This window comes from Procambarus clarkii, chromosome 88, assembly GCF_040958095.1.
Source record: "Procambarus clarkii isolate CNS0578487 chromosome 88, FALCON_Pclarkii_2.0, whole genome shotgun sequence".
NCBI classification, from domain to species: Eukaryota; Metazoa; Arthropoda; class Malacostraca; order Decapoda; family Cambaridae; genus Procambarus; species Procambarus clarkii.
The window spans coordinates 16,604,180-16,627,514 of record NC_091237.1 but is presented as its reverse complement, the minus strand read 5'-3'; the positions used below and the strand labels follow the sequence as shown (position 1 = coordinate 16,627,514).

At 37.9% G+C, this 23,335-nt stretch overlaps 1 protein-coding gene across 1 annotated transcript in view; it reads left to right on the top strand.

The window, feature by feature from the left end:
• The window catches only part of Pi4KIIIalpha (phosphatidylinositol 4-kinase III alpha), a 65,146-nt gene that overhangs the window by 26,191 nt on the left and 15,620 nt on the right, over positions 1-23,335 (top strand). The window contains 12 exon segments of the mRNA XM_045726908.2: positions 1,411-1,614; positions 2,964-3,213; positions 4,711-4,868; positions 6,607-6,735; positions 9,426-9,609; positions 9,720-9,917; positions 12,958-13,190; positions 18,353-18,549; positions 18,675-18,807; positions 20,316-20,495; positions 21,397-21,517; positions 22,878-23,021. Coding sequence (XP_045582864.2) covers positions 1,411-1,614; positions 2,964-3,213; positions 4,711-4,868; positions 6,607-6,735; positions 9,426-9,609; positions 9,720-9,917; positions 12,958-13,190; positions 18,353-18,549; positions 18,675-18,807; positions 20,316-20,495; positions 21,397-21,517; positions 22,878-23,021 — 2,131 coding nt within the window.

Here is a 23,335-nt window from a genome sequence, read left to right as displayed (position 1 = left end):
CCCTGAATATAGGAAACCATAATGACTTGGTACAGTAATACCTAGTACATTTTGTTGCTCAAGTGTTCCTGCTTCTTGTAAATGAAAGGGAGTACAGTAATTGTGAAGTCATACTTTAGCATTGTGAATATTTTCATTCAAATTGTTCACTTTCTGATGAAGCTAAAATGCATCATCCATACTCTGACAGTAATCATTCGAAGGACACTAATTTGTTTGTTATTCATAAACATTCATATAATTATCACTGTTGCACATAAACTATTGTGAATAAACTTTTGTTTTTACTTATGTTCACTAGAACTCATTTGTCAACATTTTGACACCATATATGTAGTTATAATGCAACAAATAAATGAGGAAATGTAAAATGATAGTGAATATTTTTCTTATTGCTGAGCAGCCAGTGAGTGGCCCAGGGAGCAGGAACGTTTATGGTCGGGAACATGTGGAGAAGCCTGACTGCCAAAGTGTTAATTTATTATGTCAATATATATATTTAAAATTCTTTAATTTTAAGAGTAGTGGCCTTATATACTGTTGAATATTCTCAGGATAATTTCAATTGCATTTAAATCTTAAGAGACTCGAGAATTAATTTAAACTCCTGTCAAAGATATTCATATAATAGTTTTCCCGTTTAATGAAGTAGTGTGGAAAGAATGAGGTTTGCTTCTGCAAGGACTTGAAAGTAGGAAAGCACAAGAAAACAGTCAGAAAGGTGCAAGTAAGAATAACAAACCTGGTAAAGTTCTGCACATATAAGGTAATATATTTGTAAACAAAATGTGAAAGACCACCAAATAGTGGTGGAATGCGAGTACTGTCTAAGGAAGTACCGTTATACACAGGCGGCTCTCCATAACCTCTCATACAGTATTGCCAATATATGCAACTGAAGTCAATCATACTACTAGCTTAATTACATTTGAAGTTTTGTTGTAGGACTGAATCTATATTGGATTCTTTCAATTCCACCCAGTGTTCTTTTAAAAGAATAGGATACAGACTATTGAATTCTTTAGGAATAAGCCTTGTTAGGTCACAGGACCTTGTCCACACAAGTTTGACACTTCTTTTCAAACTGAGCACAGATTTGTGTACCTATCTGAAGGGTTATATGAATTTTGCAGATATACAGTGCCACTGACCTTGTTATTATGGCACTAAAGAAATTGAACAAATCAATCTATTGGTTTGCAATAAGTAGTTGAAGTAAAGAATACATTATATAAATAATCTTTATTATTTTTATTATCTATTTTTGATAATCAGAATCTGTTACCATCTTTAACACTTTGTCAAATAATCTTTGTTTTCATTTTCTCTAACTTGATCACAGCATTTCAGTACATTTTGCTCTGAACTCTACATCCTTCTTACTCGTCTTGTTTATTTTATTTATTCTAGCGTACAGTGAGTGACTTCGCTGCACGTTGTCAGGGGATTCTGCAAGAGGCCATGAAATGGGCTCCTGAGGCTACCCGATCACATCTTCAAAATTACCAAACACACCTCGACCAGAACAATCTGTCATCACACTCGGGTCTAACATTAGCCACCGAGTCTGTCTTACAGTATGCTGGCTTGGGAAATTCTACTTCAACCAGCCATGTAATTACCTTGAACTGTATATTGTTTTTCAGAACTTTGAAAGATATTTTGCTACATACATGGTTTAATTATTGTTAAGGTAGAAATATGAAGTTTCTACAGTATAACATTCTGGAGAATGGTGTGTGTAATCCCTTTTATATTTAAAGGATTGGCATGTATTATTAGATTGTTAATGTTAACAATTTTGTTAATGTTTTACACATACCTATTAGTTCTAAATGTTTAAGGGCTTTTTCAGAAAAAATATGATAGTGAAGAGAAAAATCTCTGAAGAGTAATGAACATGTACTAACTTGGTGGAATAAAAGTGTATCAGGGTTGTGCAATGCTTTCAGGGTTGTTCAATCCTTATGTATAAGGGAGAATGTTTGCCCAGAGTTGGAAGCCAGATGCTTGGGGCTAGAATCGACAAGTTTTGTAGGGAAGTGACACGGGGGAAGTAAAATTTGCGTATGGAAAGGGGAAGAGGGCTCAAGAAAGATTGCAAGTACAGTAGTAGAAATGTATATGAGGAATGTGTCTGGTATATGTAAGATAGTATAGCAATGGGAAAGTATGAGAGATATAGCTGGGAAGGATTGACTAGTGCAAATCCTTAACTGCACACCTTTGTTCACCCAGCAGTGATTGGGTACCAGGTTGTTAGACGATTGCGGGTTGTACTCCAGGGAATCCAGTGGGTGAGGCTTACTATGAACTATGGGAAGGGAAAGCTCTCAGCCTGCTAACAGGAGTGAGCAGTCATCTGTTCCTTTACCCACCTGCGTAAAAAAAAAAAAAGGATAAAGGAATGAAATTTGGAGATGAGGAGTAGGTGAAGAACAATTAACAACTCTTATGGATATATTAACAGAATACCTGAAAATTCTTTAATGAGAAGGGTGTACAAGGGTGAAATATGGGAAAAATCAGAGACAGAAGGCCAGTATTATGGAAAGGAAGAGTGGAACAGTATTTGAAAGAAAGGATGATGGAAGAGGTCAGAGAGTTTTTACAGAGTGAAAGGTTTGTATGATGATAGACTCTTGCAGAAACTTCCATTGTGGCCACTCACTACTGGAGAGCTCTCAGGCAGGAGCAAGGAGCCTGGGCTATAGACAGGCAAATGTTCTGTATAAATGGGACATGTTTACTCACCTGTGAATTATATGACATTAGATTCCAGGTTTTTAAGACCTATTTTGTATGGCTGCTTCTCTTTTCTGTATTTAGAAAAATACTTTAACTTTGTATTTAGCAGCTCTGTTGATGTACTATACATATTTTTTTATGTATGACCTGTTGAGCATCACAATATTTACATTATAATTCTTGCTGAATTATAATGGTGCTTTTATTTATTTCAGTCATCAACTCTTGACAAGCGATATAAGGGAATGAGTGATCTGACATCATCATTTATGAAGTCTCTGAGCCTGAGAACTCATTATCAAGGTGAAATATCTGGGCTGCTGCTCATGGCAACGGATGACGTTCAGCGAGATAAACTGGTATTCAAGCTGTTGGGAGATATTAAGACTGCAAGTGACAATAAGAGTGAGGTAGAGTTCAGACAAGGGCTATGGAGAGCAACTGGTTTGCTGATTGCAACCAAAGGTCAGAGTACTTGAGTGTTTATGGATATCAGTTATCCAGTGATTGAAATGCTAGACTCAATGTTAAGGTATACTGTATTTAATGATGATAATTGGAATTAAAACAATACATTTTTTATTTTTATTTGTGAAAAATATAATTTTACCTTTTTTAAGTGATTTGATTAATATTAAAAAGGCTCAACACAATGCCAAAAGTCATGTATATTTAATCTTTTCTGGAAGAGCCTCTAGGTGGTTTCATGAAGCTGAATCGGTCATTGGTGTCCTGTTGACTCTGGACCAGAGACAAAACCTTGACACCCCTCCCCCCTTCTAATAGAGGTACAGAAAGTTGGGGGATTGTTCTGATTATCCACTCTGAGAGAGCATCCAGAAAGTAGGTGAAGCAGCTGCATGTTTCACAAAAATGATAAACAAAAACAGATAAAACTGTAAATTATTTGCTCAAATTGAGATGGTTCATTTGAAGCTTAGCATAACCCCCCTTCCCCCCTAGTGCACAAAGTTGCCAACAGGTGGCATCATGGGAGCTACAGGCTTTCTGCCTTGGCATTGGCCATTCCTGCCAACAATGCTAGACCTATCTAACATTCTTGAGTTATCTCATTGTAACAAGTCCCACTTCTTTTCCAAGAGAAGAGTTGACCATCCTTTGGACTCTGTCCTGTGGGGGGCCATTTGTTTGTACTTCATTCATATTCTTGAATACTGCTTCACAAGTTGTTTTACAAGCCTCACTTCTTGAGTGGACTTATTTTAATCGGCACTATGAGATGCATTTTAGGGCAGTCCTTTTCTAAGGATTGCCCTAATTTAGCATTGCCCCTGCATTGACTTTAACTTCTCATGTTTTGGGAAGTTAGCCCCTAGCATTTGTGTCAGATTGTTGGTGTTTCATTCATCTGCTTCAGAACTAACTTGGGAGGGTTGGAGGCGGGAGAAGGGGCCACCTAATGGTGTTGATCAGTACGAACAGGTTTGAGCTAGTTTTGATTACTGTTTTGAATTGTTTGGGTGTTGTTAGGCTTCTTTTTCTGTGAACCTTGTAGTTGTCTGAAATGCTTTGCTGTCTTTTTGGATGCTTTCCAGGTGGGGTGGTGGAATGTCACATGTTCTCTGTGCCTCTATGAAGGAACCAGGTTTTAGGTCTGATCTCGGTAGGCCAAGCAGAATTCACCGCTACTGATGTGACCTAGTAGCTAGAAGCAGTCTTAGTGAGATAGCTTCAAGGAGCCACTGAGGCTCTACCAGGAAGGGGCATTTCATTACATTAAGTGCTGTGTTATAATTAAATTTTTATTAATGAACTTCCTTCACGTGTTTGCACAGGTATAAGTGAATAGACTATAATATGGTGTTCAACTTTAGATTGTATTACAATTAATTGTTAGTTTTGTATTTGTATATCGAGTATTAAGTGTATTAACCTTATTTAATTAATATTTATAATAATATAATCATTATTATTATTTTTATAATTGTATTAATTGCACAGGTATTCATCGTGGACTGTTGCGTTGTGTGTGCACGTCATGTCTGAACCTTTTCACGGAGGATGCAGTGGAAAATAGTGCAGCATGTTGGCAGTGGATATTATCAGCTCGTCACGATCTGACATTACCTTTCATGCAAGAGATGATCTCTGCTTGGCAGGTTTGTTTGTTTGTTTGTATTTATCTATCTACATTATATATACCAGGTATATGTACATATAATAATGAAGTGGAACCTCAGGTAGCGAATGTCACTCATTATGAATTTTTTTGGGTTACGAACTCAATTTCTTCAGAAAATTCAAATCGGGTTACAACCTTTACCTCGCAAGTGTTTACTTTTAGAAGTGTTAAAATGTAGAGAAAAAAAGTCTCTATGGGAAGGTTCTTGGCAAGACAAACAAGCAGTGAACCACAACCAGGTCCTAGTGGTATGCAGGCAAAATATAGGAGAGTACCCCAGAGTACCCCACTGCCTGTTGTTATAATGGAAGGGGACTCTCCTTCCAAACACTAACACGTCTCCTCCTCTTCCCTTCCTCACCGTGTTCCATATGTCAACATGAGTCATCAATAAAGGTCAGATATAACTTGTACATACAATAGTACAAAATATTTGTGTTTGATGGGAATTCGAGCCGATGCTTGGTAAAATATGAAATGTATTTTGAAGTTAATATTTTTGGAAGTGTGGAACGGATTAATTCAATTTACATTGTTTCTTGTGGGAAAATTTGTTTTCGGGTGGCGAATATTTGGCAAACGACCTGTCTCTGGGAATGGAATAAATTCAAAAACTAAGGTATCACTGTAATAATATTAATAATAATAATAATAATAATAATAATATTAATATACAGTAATAATACACACACACTTACAAATTATGTGGAAAGGAATTAAAGAACTCTAATAAAGAACAAGATCTAGGAGTGATTTTGAATAGTAGACTGTCACCAGAAGAATACATAAAAAATATTGTGTGGGGAGCATATGCATCGCTTTTCAACTAATGAATAGCTTTTAATAACATGGATTACATGACTTATGTGAGACCAAAATTTAAATATGCAGCAGGTGTATAGTGCACTGATCGCAAGAAGCACATCAACTAGAAAAGGTGCAGTCATGCTACTACTAAATGGTTTCCGGAACTGAAAAACAAGAGTTATGAAGAGAGGTTAGAGGTGTAAAGGCAACCCAGAGCACACGACGGCTTCCTTTTACCATGACATGGTAAAATGAAGTCTCTGTTTAGAATGCCGTAGCCTGATTGTTTGGGGCATGTGTGGGGGACAATCCACAGCATAGGCTCGAATCCCTATCACAGCTCCTAACGATTTTCTCATTTAAATGGGTCTAGGCTAACTAAATTGCATCCTAAAGATATATTATATCTATATTTACATCATGTGTATAAAAACCAGATGATAATTAAAATCAGTGATAATTGTATTACCCCTGAAGATCAATATATGATGATACTTGTACTTTAAGGGTTAACTAGAGTATAAAATTTGTATTCTAAGGTTTATGTAAACCACCAGATTTACACATAAATAAATCAACAAACTTGAGTACTTGCTTTTGATTATTAAACATAAATTAATTTTATATAGGTGGTCCTGTTACGTAAGGTACAGTTGTCCAACAGATCAGCCGTCTTACAAGCAACATTCTATAAAAAATTTATTAGCAAATTCATGAGTTAATCCAGCACTGTTGATCCGCTAGTTGTGTAAATTATCCTTCATACTAAGTCATCCTCTGCTGGCTATGTGATCAAATGATCTTGCTGTGTTGATGATTGACAAGATACACCAGTATGAAAGTATATATAATTTTTAAATTCAGTGTTCTTTAGTTGACATATATTGATGTTTATTATTTCTATGCAGGATAGTGTGGATCGACGATTAGGTCTATTCTCAAGGCAGTCAGAAGTAGTAAACCCTCTTGCAGCGTATGAAGGCTGTGAATTAAAACCACATGCCCCAGAGGTTGGCCCCCATGACATATGGATCAAGGTAAGTCTTTGAAATCTTAACATATGGATACATTTTAATGGTAGACTTATACTAGATTAACTTTAGTGTGATCGTTTACAAAAGAAGAACGAATAGTAACTGAGACAATAGTGTGCAAGTACAGGATATATGAAGAATCATGTAAAAGTGTCAGACACAAATAATCAATAGATTAAAATGAAAATCCAAAGCAAAATAATCTACAATAATATATTAATCAAGATAATTTTAGCAAATTAAAGTATGGGGCAAATCATCATCTGCACTCTTACTATATTTATATGATGGAAATGATTATTCCAGAAGTAGGAACTTGGGATCTCCCAGGCTGAATCTCTACTAATAATTCTCTTAATAGCAGTTTGACTTCTTATGGGGGATGCAATAAAAGCCCAACTGGTCCATAAATATCTAGCTAGATGGGAATAAGTTGACTTCAAAATATCTCATCCCAACCATTGTAATATGGGTGGGTAACTGTATTTTGTGGAGCTTAGTCCATAATGAGAAAAATTAAGGGAAACTATTTTGCAAAAATGTAAATTTCATTGTATAATACTCTATGCTAAAACTAAATTTCATCTTGAAAAATGATGAAAGTTAGCATTATCATTTGCTTTGCTCAGTTTGGAAAAGGCTTAATTCAGCAAAGAAATTATGTATGTTTAATAGTTTATTAGTAATAACAGTATAATGTATATTTTTGTTTGTAGTACCATTCACATATAAGGAAAATAAATGATGTAGCTTGAGAACCAAACATGGTTAGTATATATTTAAAATTGTGTAAGAGTAAATTTCTGTTTACTTTTAACCTTTAAATCTTTACATCTGTATATGGAAGTGGACTAACTAATTACAGTGCAATTACCTAAGTGTAGTTACAGGATGAGAGCCACGCTCGTGGTGTCCCGTCTTCCCAGTTCTCTTTGTCATGTAACTGTTTGAAACTACTGACGGTTTTGGCCTCCACCTTCTCACTTAGCTTGTTCCAACCATCTACCACTCTGTTTACAAAAGAAAACTTTCTAATTTTTTGGGAGCACCTTTGTTTCTTTAGCTTGAATCTGTGTCCTCTTGTTTGAGAAGTTGCTGGTTTCAAGAATTCTACTAAAAAAATCCACTTTTATCAGCTTGGTCGATTCTTGTTAGTATTTGATCATAACTTCTTTTTCTTCTATCATCTAGCTTTGGCATGTTTAACGCCTCTAGTCTCTCCTCATAACTCTTGTTTTTCAGTTCAGAAGTAATTTTGCAACATGCTGTTGCACCTTTTCCAGTTTATTTATGTGCTTTTTGAGATATGGGCACCATACAACTGCTGCATATTACAATTTTGGTCTCTCAAGTCATGAACAGTTTCTTTACTATTTCACCATCCATGTAGTAATAATTAAAAGCAAGTCTGAAGTTGGAAAGCAACATATATGCTTCTCACAGATTATTCCTTATTAGAGTTATGTAATTCCTTTCCACATATTTTATAAGTTGTGTGTGGTCTATTTTCTCCAATTCCACATCCCATAATTTGTCATTTATTTACATTGAATTATATTTGCTACTTGACGCTCCAAGCACTTATTTTATCTAGATCAGTTTGAAGGGCATTTTAATCATCTCTCTCTCTTATCTTCCCCATTATCTTAGTATTATCCACAAACATGTTCGTATAATTCTGTATTCCTTCTGGTGGATCTTTAATGAAGACGATGAACATTACTGGTGCAAGAACCGAACCCTGTGGTACTCCGCTAGTAATACACTTCCAGTCAGATACATTGTCTCTGATTATATGCCCTCATCTGTCTGTCAGTTAGAAAATTTTTCATCCATATCAGAAGTCTCTCAGTCACCCCTCCAGCATGTTCTAGTTTCCAGAACAACCTTTTATGGGCTGTCAAAGCCTTTTTTAGGTTCAGATAGACACAGTCAACCCAACCACTTCTTTCCTGTAGTATCTCTGTTTTTCTATCATGAAAATTAATAGATTTGTTACACAGGATCTTCCTATTTGAAAACCATACTGTCTGTCCGTGCATGTGTATGTGTGTGTGTGGTTAAATTCAGTTTTATTAAAATTTATCTCTGTGCAACCTACATATGGAGAACTTAATTTCCCTCCAGCCAATCCACCAGATTGGAGAAAATAGGTTAAAAAATGGTAACCTATTTTGCTGCCAGCTATCCAACCTTTTGCCTTGTGGTTCTTTTTCTTGTCATCCATTCATTCATATTGTTACCCAGTCACCCATCTTTTGTATCATTCATCTATTGTCAACTCATCATCTTGTTACTTGTCTTTCTGACCAGATAACTACAGTAAATGGTTAGCTTTCAGCCACCTACCCTTTCATCTTCCACTCTTACCAGCCATTCCTGCTATATAGTTCTTTCCTAGTGTCTGCTTTTGAAAATTATCTACCAACCATTCTTCATATCACATAATCACATATTTTTTTAACATGTCCTTATGTCAACTTAACCATTTATAAAAATGGGGTGGAGTGAATGTATAAATATAAGTAATCATGCTTGGCTCTAGTTATATTGAAAATGATGTTCTGTTTATACTTTACATGTTATTGACAATTGTAATTAATGTAATCTTATTGTAAACAAGTTTGTGTTTACATAATCGATTACTGTAGCAATGAACAATCCTGGTAACGTTTTAAACATGTCTATAACAGTTCATCAGCGAGCGTATTGAGATTGCTAAGTACGACAGTGATGCTCAAGTTGCCATGTTTGCTGGCATGTTTCACCGGACGTTACACATGACTGTGGGTAACCCCGACTCTAAGATCAACCGTCACATTGGTGCTCTGGGCACCCGCTTCCGACTCCTCTCCTGTGCACTCACTCTAATTCAGGGTAAATAATCTGTGCAGATTCTGCGAAATCAAATTTCCACTGAACATTGACTTTATTTATTATGCCTTGTCTCAAGAATTATAATATGAGAGCATAACTTTAACCAACAGGTGATGCAATTCCAAAGTCATTGAGCAAGAATGTGTTACGTGAGCGAATTTATTGTGCTTGTTTGGATTACTTCTGTGCTGCCCGTGGTTGCCCTACGCAACGTCCAGCTCGACTTCAAGATGACATCAATGCACTTCTTCATTTTTGGAATTCTCTCCATGCTGACAAAAAATATTTAAAAACAAGTGTGATTGGAGGTTAGTTTCTTTTCTCATGTACTGAAAATAAAGCAACTTCCCTTGTCCAAATTAATATGCTAGTGTTGTTTCAGGGATTGGCTAAATGTTGGTATCCTGTCACATTTTTTCGGGTGAATTTTCATCAGTGTTTTGGATAAGGAAATTCAGCCCACCAAGCAAGCTACCTCCATCTTTGCTCTTTTTCTAAAGTAGAATGTAACAACAGAGAAGAACTATGAAGTCATTTTGTTTCCCAAATTAGGAATATATGAGTTAAATCCTACCAAACAATAAATGCTTATGTTAATACATCTCCTGCAAGTACAACACGAGTCGCTTGAAGCCATCGACTCCTAACTACATACAGCCAGCTATTCAAGTCCAACCAACTGCTCACTCCCAGCTCTTATGTCTGGTAATGTTGTCCAGAAGTAGATTCAAACACTGGTGGGGAAACACCAGATTGTGATTTGGTGATTCAAGACAACCTCATCAATAATGCACAATTAACAATAATAGCATAATTTTGTTCATGGGTCTAGGTTAACTCCATTACATCCATATAGGTGTATTGTAACCACATTTACATCATTTCTATGATGTAGTCGGGTGATAACTAAAATCATCAAAGGATAATCACAGTACCCATTGAATACACATATTATGATAACTGCACTTCAAGAGTTAAGGACCCGGGCATGGAAATACTCAGGATGAGGGTGAAAATTCTATACAGTTACATTCTCATGGTTTTCCTAAATGGTTGTAACATCTGAGAATTTGATTGATGTTGAAAACCATTGAATACTGTATACTTAAAACAATTATATGATTGGTTTTTAACTAAAGCCTATACTGTATCTTGCAAATCAAGGTAAATTCTATAACTTGTAAATCAAGGTATAGAATTATGATTGGTATCTCTTCCCCAGTGTGTAAGAAAAAATATATTTAAAATAGTTTTTCTTTCTAATATTGCTAAAAATGCATTCCTTCACCACACGAAGAAAAATTATGTGTGACATGTTTTGGCTGAGGTAAAGCATGAAAATCTCATAGAAATCCTTGCAAGATGGTGTCTCGATTCACAAGTGATGATGAAACAATAATAGCCCCATAGTGGTCGCCCTGGCCACGCCATGGGGTGGGAGTTGCCGTGAAGGTACATTTTGATATTTATTTCTATGTCTCTGATTTGTTTTTCTCAGGTGTTTTGCAGGAATATTATTCAGTAGTGTGTCATATGATAAACTTGTATAATAAAATGTTTGGATCATTGGAATGCTCAAATACAGTATATATTCATGTTACTAATATGTGCACAGTGTTATATTCTTAGAACAATAAGATATACTATTTTTGCTATTACACTATATGTACATGTATATGTAACAATCTACATTTGTATGCACCATTACAAATCAGTAAGCAGTTCTGGTGAGTGTAATACTCTTGTAACCAGTTATCAGAGTTCAGCCTATCTCCGCATGTTTTGCATGAAATTGAAACTACATGCATTAAATATATAATATTTTTGTCCTATTTTTTCTGTTTTTACAACTGCTTTTTCAAGTGCAATGATGCATTGGGCTGTTAATAATGTTATTTATATCACAGAACATGTAAAACATAGGTATGCAAATATATTTGTGTTTTACTAATATGCTCACAATATTACTCTTTGCTGCTCTTGCTGGACCTGCTCTTTAAACAATTAAACATTATTTTTGTTGATATTGCACTATATATATATATATTTTATTACATGCACTATGGTATTATGAACCTCTAAGCAGTTTTAGTTGGTTTCATTATCTCGCAACCAGTTATCATTCAGCATTGCTTCTCATATTTTGTTTAAAATTGTAACTGCACTCATTGAATAAATAATACATGTATTGTTAAGGTTTTTATCATTGGTTTCTGTCAGGAGCCCCTTCGGCTCCCAGGAGCTATTGGGCTAATGTGTGATACATTAGACTGGGGCATTAGTCTATGGAGTTCGACCTACTGGGGACCACAAGCCCGAACCTAGCCCCATCAGAGAGGTTGCAGGGAGCAATGGCCCTGGAAAACCACAGGGGCCCCTGCAAATTCCCCTGTGGTTGGTGGTTTTCCTTATCTGCCATCGAACAGGGTTAGGCACCCAGAAAGGTAGGGTTAACAAAACAAATCCCACATGGTAAGAAAAGTACAAAAAAAAGAAGAGGCAGAACTCCCTCCAATACCAAGGAAACAAGCAAACGTCACTCTCCACTGCTGCGCCGCTTTACATTTACTGATCTATATTTTTATGCACCATAACGAACCACTTAACAGTTTTGGTGTGTGGGGTAATGAAATCAAGCACAGCATATCACCACATGCTATTTGGCTGATGACACCACATGACAGCAAAATGCCTCATAATATACTATGCTCATTGGTAACTCTAGTTACACACTGTTGTTATTATCAGAATTTTGGTCACTGAATCATAAATATGATATTTTCCACAACTTTATTTTATAAAGGATATGATGTTCCATTTCATGATGTGTAGATGCACGAATCCGTGGCTGTGTGCTGTGGATGTCTGCCTTATACTGTGATCGTCATAACTAGCATAGTGTTCACTGACTTCTGAACCTTGTACATAGTCTTTTATCATAGTTTGGATCTTCTATGACACTTCATCACAAAATAATCATAGTTACTTATTTTGTCATTATTAATTGATGTTGTGGGCACAAGCTGCATGAGGTGCTGAGAGTTGTTGCAGCATGCGCTGTCCATGGTCACTCTCAGTACTGAGGCTTTCACACCCAGGAGGGATGCCCACAGAATTTTCCAAGTTGGCTGCTATTTAGTGGAAACCTGAGGAAGCAAATGTGAGCCCCATGAGCCCAAAATCTGGCTATGCAATTTTGTATGCAATGGGCCCATGTTCATGCATAGGTAAAGTTCATAGTATTATTAGTATTATTTATTATTTATTTGTTTAAATAATAAGAAAATAATCATTTTTGTAAATAATTAAAAAATGTATAAAAACATTTGTTTATTTTGTAACTTTCAGACTTCACATCTTACCAGTATGGTGGAGGAGCTTCACTATCACCCTCTGTGGCATCGGATCTCAGGTCTACATCAGGGGAATTTGTTATTACAAATGGGTGGATTAACACTGTTCCTCTTTCATCTAACACCTCCACTCTATCCAAAAGATCTACACGTAGTAAGAGACTCATCAACCCAGATATTTACGTTAAAGATTACCTCAAGAAGAGAGCTCTGATCCTGTCTTTGCTGGTGAGTAATAATTTTGTTTTCAACTAGTATAGTCTCCAGAATATTAAATACATTGTTAATATTTTATTAATAAAAACTAGGCCTTCACTGTCCCTTTTTATTGCCTGGATTATCACCCTTGAATAAAAAATGGCAGTGGTGGTTAACTGGTTGTAAAACGAAGCTGAACTCCTCCCCCTCTGGAAAACAGTCTTTTACTGCTGAAAGGAAGTTTTACCAAAAGCCTCAATAAACTGGTATATATCCTTTAACCCTTAACATGCTCGGGGTCTAATATCCTGCTATCCACACAGGCGCATGTCATTTTGAAAAAAAAAAAAATTTTTTTTTTTTGCTAATCTGTTAAGTTCTGTTCACTGATCACGGGAAAAATAAAAAAAAAATTCTATTGTACTTACTTTTGTTGCAATAGAGCCGAGAAGCTCTGCAATGACGTCACAATCTGCATGGTCGCTCATGCAGTACACGCCCGGGAGATGTTGCGCGCGGTCCTCAAACAGCCAGAGTTGCCACAAATATATTTTCGCGCTATTTATTTACAATGTCTAAGCGCATTTTATCTAATTTTTTTTCACTAATTGTGTTTCAAATACTGTTTGAACATATTTTGTATCAATAATTGTTGCATATTTGAGTATACACAGGCGCACACAAATGTTTTCAATTACGGCAATGTAATATGTCATTACAGTCTATTATATTATATGTTCTGCTTATATGTTTACATATTTACACACTCGCACACGCTATACACACTTTGAAGCACACTTAGAAGATTTCTAGACTGTGGTAGTCATTGAAGCAGTCGACAGCACATAATGGGATACCACACGTTTCACACCATGTTTGCACAAGCTTCCGTTTCTTGTCTCTACGTGTCGTTGTTTTACACACCAAGCAATCACGTTGGGCTATTGCACGCTTCACACCAGGTGGCAAATACTTAAGTTTGTGTGCTAGGAAGCCTTCAGTGTGAGCGAGGCGTGGAGTACCAGCATGCTGCAACAGTGGGTTTATGATGGGCCGCTGAATACCTGGGACATCTTTTGCAAACTTTCCTAATAACTGTATTGCAGCATCAAATACAAAGTCACGGAAAGTGGGCTTACGTCCAGTTCTCACAAGGTACATGTTGAAACAGTTCAGCATGCTCATGTCCACAAGATGGAAGAACACTTTTTTCGTCCACCTACATGTCTTCCGCACACACTCTGCAGTGCCAATCATCATGTCTGATTTATCAATCAACCGCATGTTGATATTATAGTCTAAAACACAGTCTGGCTTATATAGTGGTGCGTTTGTTTTATGGCTCACTTTCCCACTGTTCACCATTGTTCCATCATGAATTGTTGTCAACAAGTTCACCTCTCTTTTGTCTTTCCACCGAACTGACAGAATGTTATCACTTTCCCTTCTCTGACACTCACCAACTGCAATGTCGTTGTCAAACACAGGCATTTCCCTTCGTTGTGGCTTTACTGTACCAACCAATCCGGTTCTATTTTCTAGCAAGAACCGAGCTAGCAAGGGACTTGTATAGTAATTATCTGTGTATAAAATGTGTCCCTTGTTCATCCACGGAGCCATGATGGTCTTCACTACACTCCCCGAGAATCCATGTTCGTCGTTACCGGGAATGTCTACATCACTAGCCGAGTACAGAATCATGTGTAACACGTATCCTGTCTCACAATCACAAAGAACAAAAAATTTCAGGCCAAATCGGTTTCGTTTTGAGGGAATGTACTGTTTGAATGGAACACGTCCCTTGAAAAGTATGAGAGATTCATCAACCACCAGCTTCTGTGCTGGTACGTAAAAATCTCTGAATTTTCCAATAACATCGTTCATGTAGTGCCTCACTCGCCACAGTCTATCATCAGGTGTTCGGTCCTGAACACTTCCAAAATGTAGACACCTGAGGAGTATCTGAAACCTGTCTCGTGACATATATTTCCCGAATAAAGGTGTTGGTATTGTCTTGTCCTTGCTCCAATAGTCATTTATTGCATGTTTGTGACAGTGCTTCATCAACAAACAGAGTGCCAAAAACACATACATTTCCGCCACTGTGGTATTTTTCCAACGCTGCAGTCGTGAAAATTCTGTGATTTCCCTCTCAATCAGGTAAGCAGCATGCAGGTTCGTTTGGTGTACAATGTATTCCATGAGTGGTTCATCATAGAATGCTGTAAAATATTCCATCTCAGCCATGTCCTCACCTTGATTAGGGAAAAGGTTTGTAATCCCTACATCTTTATCGTCAAAGTGAGGAATATTAGGAATAAAATCGTCACCATCACTCCACTCAAGTACACCAGGCGTCCTGCGAGATGCAGAGGAAAGATGGCGAGGAAGCGATGCATACCGGCGACCAGGAGCTGAATACCGTCTGCGAGAAGCACGGCGGCTACGTGCACGTGAGGTGGGTGCACGTGAACACGAGGGTCTTGGTGCCATGCGGTGGCGCTTGGCTGGGCGAGATGCTGCTGACGCGACAATTTCTCGCCCAGTTACACCACTGGTACCAGCCACAGGCTCAATAAAACTTTGATCTGAGTCACTAAACCCAGAAAAGGAGTCACCTCCCTCTGACTCGTCAACCTCAAACAGAAAATATCCACAGGAACTGTGAGGGTCGTGGTAGAATTGGGGTAGAAAATGGGCGAGGAGGCATGGGAGAGCGTATAGGCCTCGCCATGGCCATTCTCACTTTCACTGCTGCTGCTACTATCTCCCGACAACTGTGTATAATCCTCATCGTTGTCTGAATCGTCAAACACACTTTCTTCACCTTCAGAGAATAATTCGTGGGCTATTTGCTCTGGGGTGAGGGACTGAGTGATGCGTGCTCGTGAGGCGTTTGACCGTGCGCTCGCCATGGTGACTCTCGCTAAACTGAGGCCTCCCATGCCATCGGAGCGTGAGCTGGATTTTTTTTCAAAATGGCCGCTGTTTACTAGAGCCCCTGGGCAGCGTATGGGACCCCCAGCTACACCGCGGGCCATTCAAATCGTGCGCGGTACCCATACACTTCATATGAAGTGAAGCGCAGTTGACTGGTAAAACGATTTACACTTCATATGAAGTGATGCGCACTTTAAGGGTTAATGTTCATGCATAACATCTAGCCATCAAATCAGGAATTTGGGTCTTGTAGCCATATGATGGCAAGAGGAGAAAACATTCCTTGTAATAGATCAAATTCAACTTGAAATTCCTTGCTCCTCTTCAAAACTCAGTGCTAGTAGACTTGCTTCGGTACCTAGACCATGCTGAGAAGATTGATCATAATGCTTTTCTGAGGGGAGCCCTGTCGGCTCACTGGAGCTATTGGACTGATATTACAGTAGCTATATTAGTCTGGGGTTTCTGTCATACTGAGTTCTTTGCCTACCAGAATCCACGAGCCAGAACCTGGACACCCGGAATCACGAAGCAGTTACACAGGTACTTACGAACGTGTACATCTTTCTTCAAACTTTGACGACTTTGGTTACATTTATTAAACAGTTTACAAGCATGAAAACTTCCCAATCAACTGTTATTATTGTTATAAACAGCCTCCTGATGCTTCGGAGAAAATTAACTGTTTAATAATTGTAAAGAAAACTGCCAAAGATTGAGAAAAGATGTACAGGTTCGTAAGTGCTTGCGTAACTGCTTTGTGAATCTGGCCACTGGTTCCTTCAGAGAGGCAAAGGGAGCAATGACCTATGAAAACTCCACTCTTTGAGAGTATATTCATGTCTGCCATCGACTGGGGTTAGGCACCCAGAAAGCCTGAACAGAGCCCAACGACGACTCCTTCCCTCCCCAAGTAAAACAAGGTAATAAGCAATAATCATCGACCCGATGTGCCGTTCATTCTCGCCTCACCCCTCCCCTCCCCACCGAGCTGTCCGCTAGACTGCTAGTTCGTCTACTGTGGCTGCCATTATCTGTCAGGATTTTGCCTCTAGTGATTGTACCTGTCGTGTGTTGGGGCGTTGTCCAAGAGTACCAGTACCTCAGGCTGCATTCGCTTAGGGTTATCTTCCCTGGACGCCCTGTAAGTACATCCCATGGGCCTCAGGGTTATCTTCCCTGGGGCCTTTGGGTTCTCACTCTCATAGGGGTTGTTGTCACTCGATATCAGCCTTGCCCTTGGGGTCAGCAGTGGTCTTGGTGCTTTCGTGTGTCCCTGGGTAGGGAGTGTTTGTTGCTGGTTGGGGTGCATGCTGCTGCTCAGCTCACATTCAAGCAGCGGTCATGACTCTTTGGTCTTCTGTTGTTGTGGAACACTTTTGGGGTTTCTTTTCATTCTTTTTAGTTTCTTTCCTGCTTGGTGGAGGGCTGCCTGGCTTCTCATTAGGTATGCCTAGGTTCTGTTTGGTAGTCCTCCACTCAGCCCCTGATGTTGCTCCCTTCTCAAGGGTCGGCGTGCCTGGTATATAGACAGGGTTCAATCAGCTTTGCAGCACCAGTGCCTGGGCTTCCCGTAGGGACCTTCCCTTGCGGGCCCTGAAAATCCCTGACGGGGCTCGGGTGACTATGGATATGTCCTCCGAGTTCATCGTGCCTTGTGCAAGTTTGAGGGTTGTTCAAACAACCATGATCAGATGGCTTCTCTCATGGTGTCCCACCTGCAGTCTTCTTCTCGGCAACAGTATGAAGTCTCTTAGTCTCTTTTCTTTTATGAAGTCTCTTTTCAAAGTTTCCTTTCTCTTCGTAGATTGACTTCTGTTTCTGTTTGTGTTTTGTTTTCCTTTCATGACTCTTTCAGGACCAACATCTTAAATGATTGTTTTAAACAGTCAAACAATAATTGTTTAAATTGTCATATGATGATAATAGTATTCCCCTAGCAACATTCATGACGATAACGGTATTCCCCTTAATAACATTCATGACAATAACTGCATTCATACCATGCAATGGCAGCAGGATTTTCTTTCATGGATCAAGGTGAACTTCATTACAGCCACATAGACCTATTATATCCATATTTGCATTATACATGTAAAACCCAGACAGTAATCGTTTTGCTCTTATGATGATAACCACAATACCCTTTGAACCAACAATTAATGATGTCCGCTATCTAAGGGTTAATAATCATTTCTAACATCACAGTTGCAGCTGAAAGTTTGCTTTCAAGATCTTATATTTTATTTCAGGCTGTTGAAATTCAGACCTTGAAGGTTTGGCTGCAGCCACCTCGACCTGCAGGACAAGGCGGAGAAGTAACCACAACTCAGGAAGAAGCCATTGTCAAGTGGTTGTCTGGTGGCTTCAACAGCCCTAAGGCATGGAGTGGAAACACAAATCTAGCTTGGAGCATATCGCCTGCATTAGCTGTGTTTTTACCAACAAGGTGTGATGCTTTTATTATATTGTGATTGTTCTGTAGTCAAAAATCTTGCATATTAAGAAATTATATTGACAATTATTTCAACAAGTGCTTTTGAAAATACAGGTAACTGGATCTTGAATTTGCAGGATTCACAATGTCCAGGGATTAGATGCAGAAATCAGCCACTTAGTGAGAGACAATCCCATAGCTGTTAGTCACCTGCCAGATGCCTTACAGTACTTGGCTACATCAGAAAATATCCTTTCTGACATTCCAGAGGTAGGTTTAGATCTCTTTTGAACATGTTTTGAGAGAGAGAGATGCACTCAGGGTTTTTTCCTAGGGCACTCATTAATGCTGCCCTTGCACAGTCAGAGTAATCTTTTCTGATATGTTTGAAAGTTTGCCCCCTGAGAGGCCTGGCCACTGGGATGGTGAACTTTGCTCAACTAATCACGAATCTTTGGTTTGTGTGTTTGGGTCTTTGGGTATTCTTTTGGTTATGCTGGGGTGCGGCAGTGTTAAGTGTGCTTGTTCATGTGGTGCTCTGCGGTCGCCATTTGTTGTCTCATTGTTTTGGTTGCATTTGGTGACTTCTTTTGGCAAGTGGCCCTTGTGCATGGGATTTTTGCTTTATTAACTACCTTCAGGCCTTGGTACTGTAATCCCCGTAGTCTTACTTATTCCACTTCACAATTGGAAACTTTTTCAGGTAGCTGCTACTTTGCAAGCTAGGTTTTCCCTGAGCATAATCCATATCATTATCAGAATCATCATTGATACTTTCCTCATCTGTTTCCATAAGTTTCTTCTGAATTTCATCATCAGTCTTTCATCATCAGCCAGCCGTTGTGTGTAGCGAGCCTCAGAGCAGCTTTGTGAAGCAGAGAGGCGTGCATCAGCCATGATACCTTTATACAAACTGAGACATTACCACCAATGCAGCCTTCTAAGGATTTTTTCAAGTTAAAAGGTTGTTTACTATCCCCCTCCCTGGGGCAGCATCTGATTGTCCAGTTTACCCAGTGAAACTTTTGGATTTTATGCAGTTCTTGAAACCTGTCCCAGCCCATATTGTGCAGTTTGCAGATAATTAGCTTTATCAATCAAAGCCGTGTTGCTCAGTGGAAAAGTTAAAATCAGGGTGGTAATGACTCCCTCTCCCTCCCTCCCATCAATTTACCACACCCAAAATTCTTTCAAGTGCTCAAGTTCCTCTATGGAATATTTTGGGAACCTATCCCAATTCCAATAAATAATTATGGAGATATGGTCTCAACCATTTACAGAATAACATATCTGGCACCTTCTCTGATTTATGTTTAATAATAAAAAAAATGAAAAATTTAGGGGAAATGTGATCCGCTAGAAATTGTTTAATGGTCAGGATCTCACCATGATCTTAGATGTGTGCATTGTACTTTAATGTCATAAGAAATTACTAAAATTAAAAGGTAACAAATTGAAACTTAAGTTGATTGCATATTTGCTGAAGTGTGTGTTGATGGTGCGTCTCTCTTAAATTGTTTTGTATTGAAGTTATGGTTATTTAATGGGTATCATTTTGTATATTTTAACCTTTTTCCCCTAATGTTCTGCTGATTTCTCTGGATTAATGCTTCCTCACGTTGTGAAAGCAGTAAACAGTAATAAATATTATAGTAATTAAAATGTATTAGAAGTTTCTTTCTGGTAATTACAGTTAGTTGTTAAAGTTTTTGCAACTCTTAGTTATTAAAAGGCTAATTAATGCTGCATTGCATAAATAAATTCTCTATTTATTTTAGCTGAACTACATGCTGACGTGGGCACCAGTGCCTCCTGTGAAGGCCCTTGCTTACTTCTCACGCCAGTACTCACCGCACCCTTTGACAGCCCAGTATGCTGTGAGGGTTCTCACCAGCTATCCCCCAGACACACTTTTGTTTTACATTCCTCAGTTAACCCAAGCCCTTCGATATGACTCAGTAAGTTTCAATGGCAATTTGTAAATTATTAAGGCAGTCTTTATATAGGACAGTACAGCTAACTCCACAGCATTCAGACTGCATGAAATTGAGGTAGGTGTGGATATGTCAAAACATACTAGTTACTTAAAAGTTTAATAGTGTACTATAGTGTCATAAAACTATTGTTAAAAATAGGGTTGTATTTATTATGTATTTATTTAGGGTTGTATTTATATCTTAATAAGATTACATAAGAATTTAAAGTACTGTATAAACTAAACTAAGTTTAGTACTAAAGTACTAAACACCTAATTTAAGAACATACTTCATTTATTTATTTGAAGTTTCCTTTCCACAGAGGAAAGGAAAGAAAATATGTTCATTAAAGCAATAATATTTAATTGTATATATATAGGGGTACTACATCTGGTTGTATTTGTAGGGACCCTTGACCTCAAAGTAGAGGATATGTAATATCCAGAGAAGCCTTGTGGGTCTTCCACATGCATTCACATATTGTCTTCTCCTACCACCTCTATATATTTGTAATTTATTTTATTTAAAACTTCATTACACAAAATGGGTTACAACATTGGTTACATGCAAGGTGCATGGTTAGTTGTCACAGGTTGTCAAGTTCCTGCATCTTTTCAGTTGGTGGGCAGCAGTCATGGATGCAGTGTGTCCATTTTTATCACCACACTGAGGTGCTGGAAGAGGAAGCTGGCAGCTCAAAAATTTCTTATTGTTTCAATTAGCTTAGAACCCATCTCCTTAAAAAAAAAAAACGGTGGCACTTTTATTCCAGGCACCAAGCATCTCCAAGGCATCAAGACCACACCTCTTTTTCAATTAAACTCTAGTTATATTTAATATATATGTAAAATTTTCAGTAATGGACACATTTATTTTCCTTCAGATGGGTTATGTTGCTGAGCTGATCAAGTTAGCTGCGAAGAAATCACAGCTACTACTACACCAGCTGATTTGGAACATGGAAACTAATAAATACAGGGATGAAGAGGGTCATGAGAAAGATGGTAAAAGTTTTGCAATTTTCTGCATAATTTTTTGGTTTTCTAGGGTGACACCCTAATTGGATTTCCACAACTTATGCATTGGTACCATGGGCCAGTACATCTCGCTAGACTTCCCAGACTTTCTCATGCCTCTGTCCCCTCACAGAGGCAGGAAAGCTGAGGTTATGATATACATCGCACACTCAGGAAAACCCCTGCCAACAAAAGCTCCCATTGCTCCCTGCAACCTCTCTGAGGGGGCCAGGTTCTGTCTCATGGTCCCCAGTACGTCGCACAATAATCGTCACCCACCTTCCATAACTGATCTCTGTATGTTTATGACATCTGGGATACTACTTGCGAACCTCTTCCCCACATTAACACCTAGATAATGATGAGTTAATTCTTCAGCCCCCTGTGACATGTTGTTCTCTCTTGACATCCTCAGCCTCCCCTCCTCTGTGAGGTGGATTAAGATTTTGGTCCCTGCTCCTGGGAAGCCAGGAAAAATTCTGAGACATCTGGCAAGATAGTATTGGCTTGGTGATACCAATGCATGCTTAATGCTCTATTTTTAGTTATGGAAGTAACTGCAGTAGTTGTCACATGGTAATAATATCATGTCATTTTGTGTGGGCCTCTAGTATTTCTAGTATTTCTTACTTAATAATGCTAGTACATATTGTAGACAGTGCTAATCATATACACCTTGCCTATATAAACAATATATATCCCCTAAGAATCATAGTACAGTAAATTTATATATAATTAGAACCTTGATAATCTTTGTACCAATTAACACCCTGGTAACATTTGAACTACAAGTACATCATATATTTGCAGTACTTTATTTCCGATAGGCATCGTATTTTGAAAACTGCAGGGGGATTTGGGAAACATCTCGCCAATCGGTGTTTTTACTAATTTGCACATTTTTGGTATAAAAAGTCGCAATTTAAAACTCCAAATACGTGCAATCACACTGAATTCTGCTCTCAAATAATGCTCAAGTGTCATATTTACTATAGGCATCGTATTTTGAAAACTGCAGGAGGATTTGCATCAAATCTGACCAATTACCGTCTTCACTAATTTGCATATTTTCTGTATAAAAAGTTGTAATTTAAAACCCCAAATACGTGCAATCACTTTGAATTCCACTCACAAATAACCCTGAAGAATCATATTTCCGATAGGCATTGTATTTTGAAAACCTGTAGCCATTTTTAAAGGTAAAAATAAATATATCTTTTTTCTGAAATATACAGGTAAACCAGAGTGTATCTGAAGCCATTTTTTTAAAGCTTTTATACTTGTTCAGTTGGACAAAATATATTCTTGTATGATAAAATAATCAAATGATATTTCCTTTTTTTTCTAGCGGATTTATATGAAGTTATTGAGAACCTTGAGAAAATAATGTTAGCAAATTTGTCGGGACCAGCAAAACAGTTCTATGAGAGAGAATTTGATTTCTTTGGCAAAGTTACCAACATATCTGCTATTATCAAGCCATATCCTAAAGGTGAGTATTGTGTGTTATTGTTCCTCCTCTCCTTTTTGCTATTCCTTGTTCTTGTATTATTCAGTTATGTGTTTTTTTTTATAGTCCTTCACTCAAATTTTTACATATGACCAGTTGCAACACATTTTGCAGGCCAGATTTACTCACTTCCTTTGACAAGCAACTTTTTAGTAGAGTGGATGGTGTTTGAATTTTTCTGTGGGCCACAGTTCACTGACTTAGCCGACTTCAGTTTCAAACTACTGAACTATGAAATACATATAAAACAAGTGTTATTATTGTATAATATTATTCTAATAATATTATCGAACAAA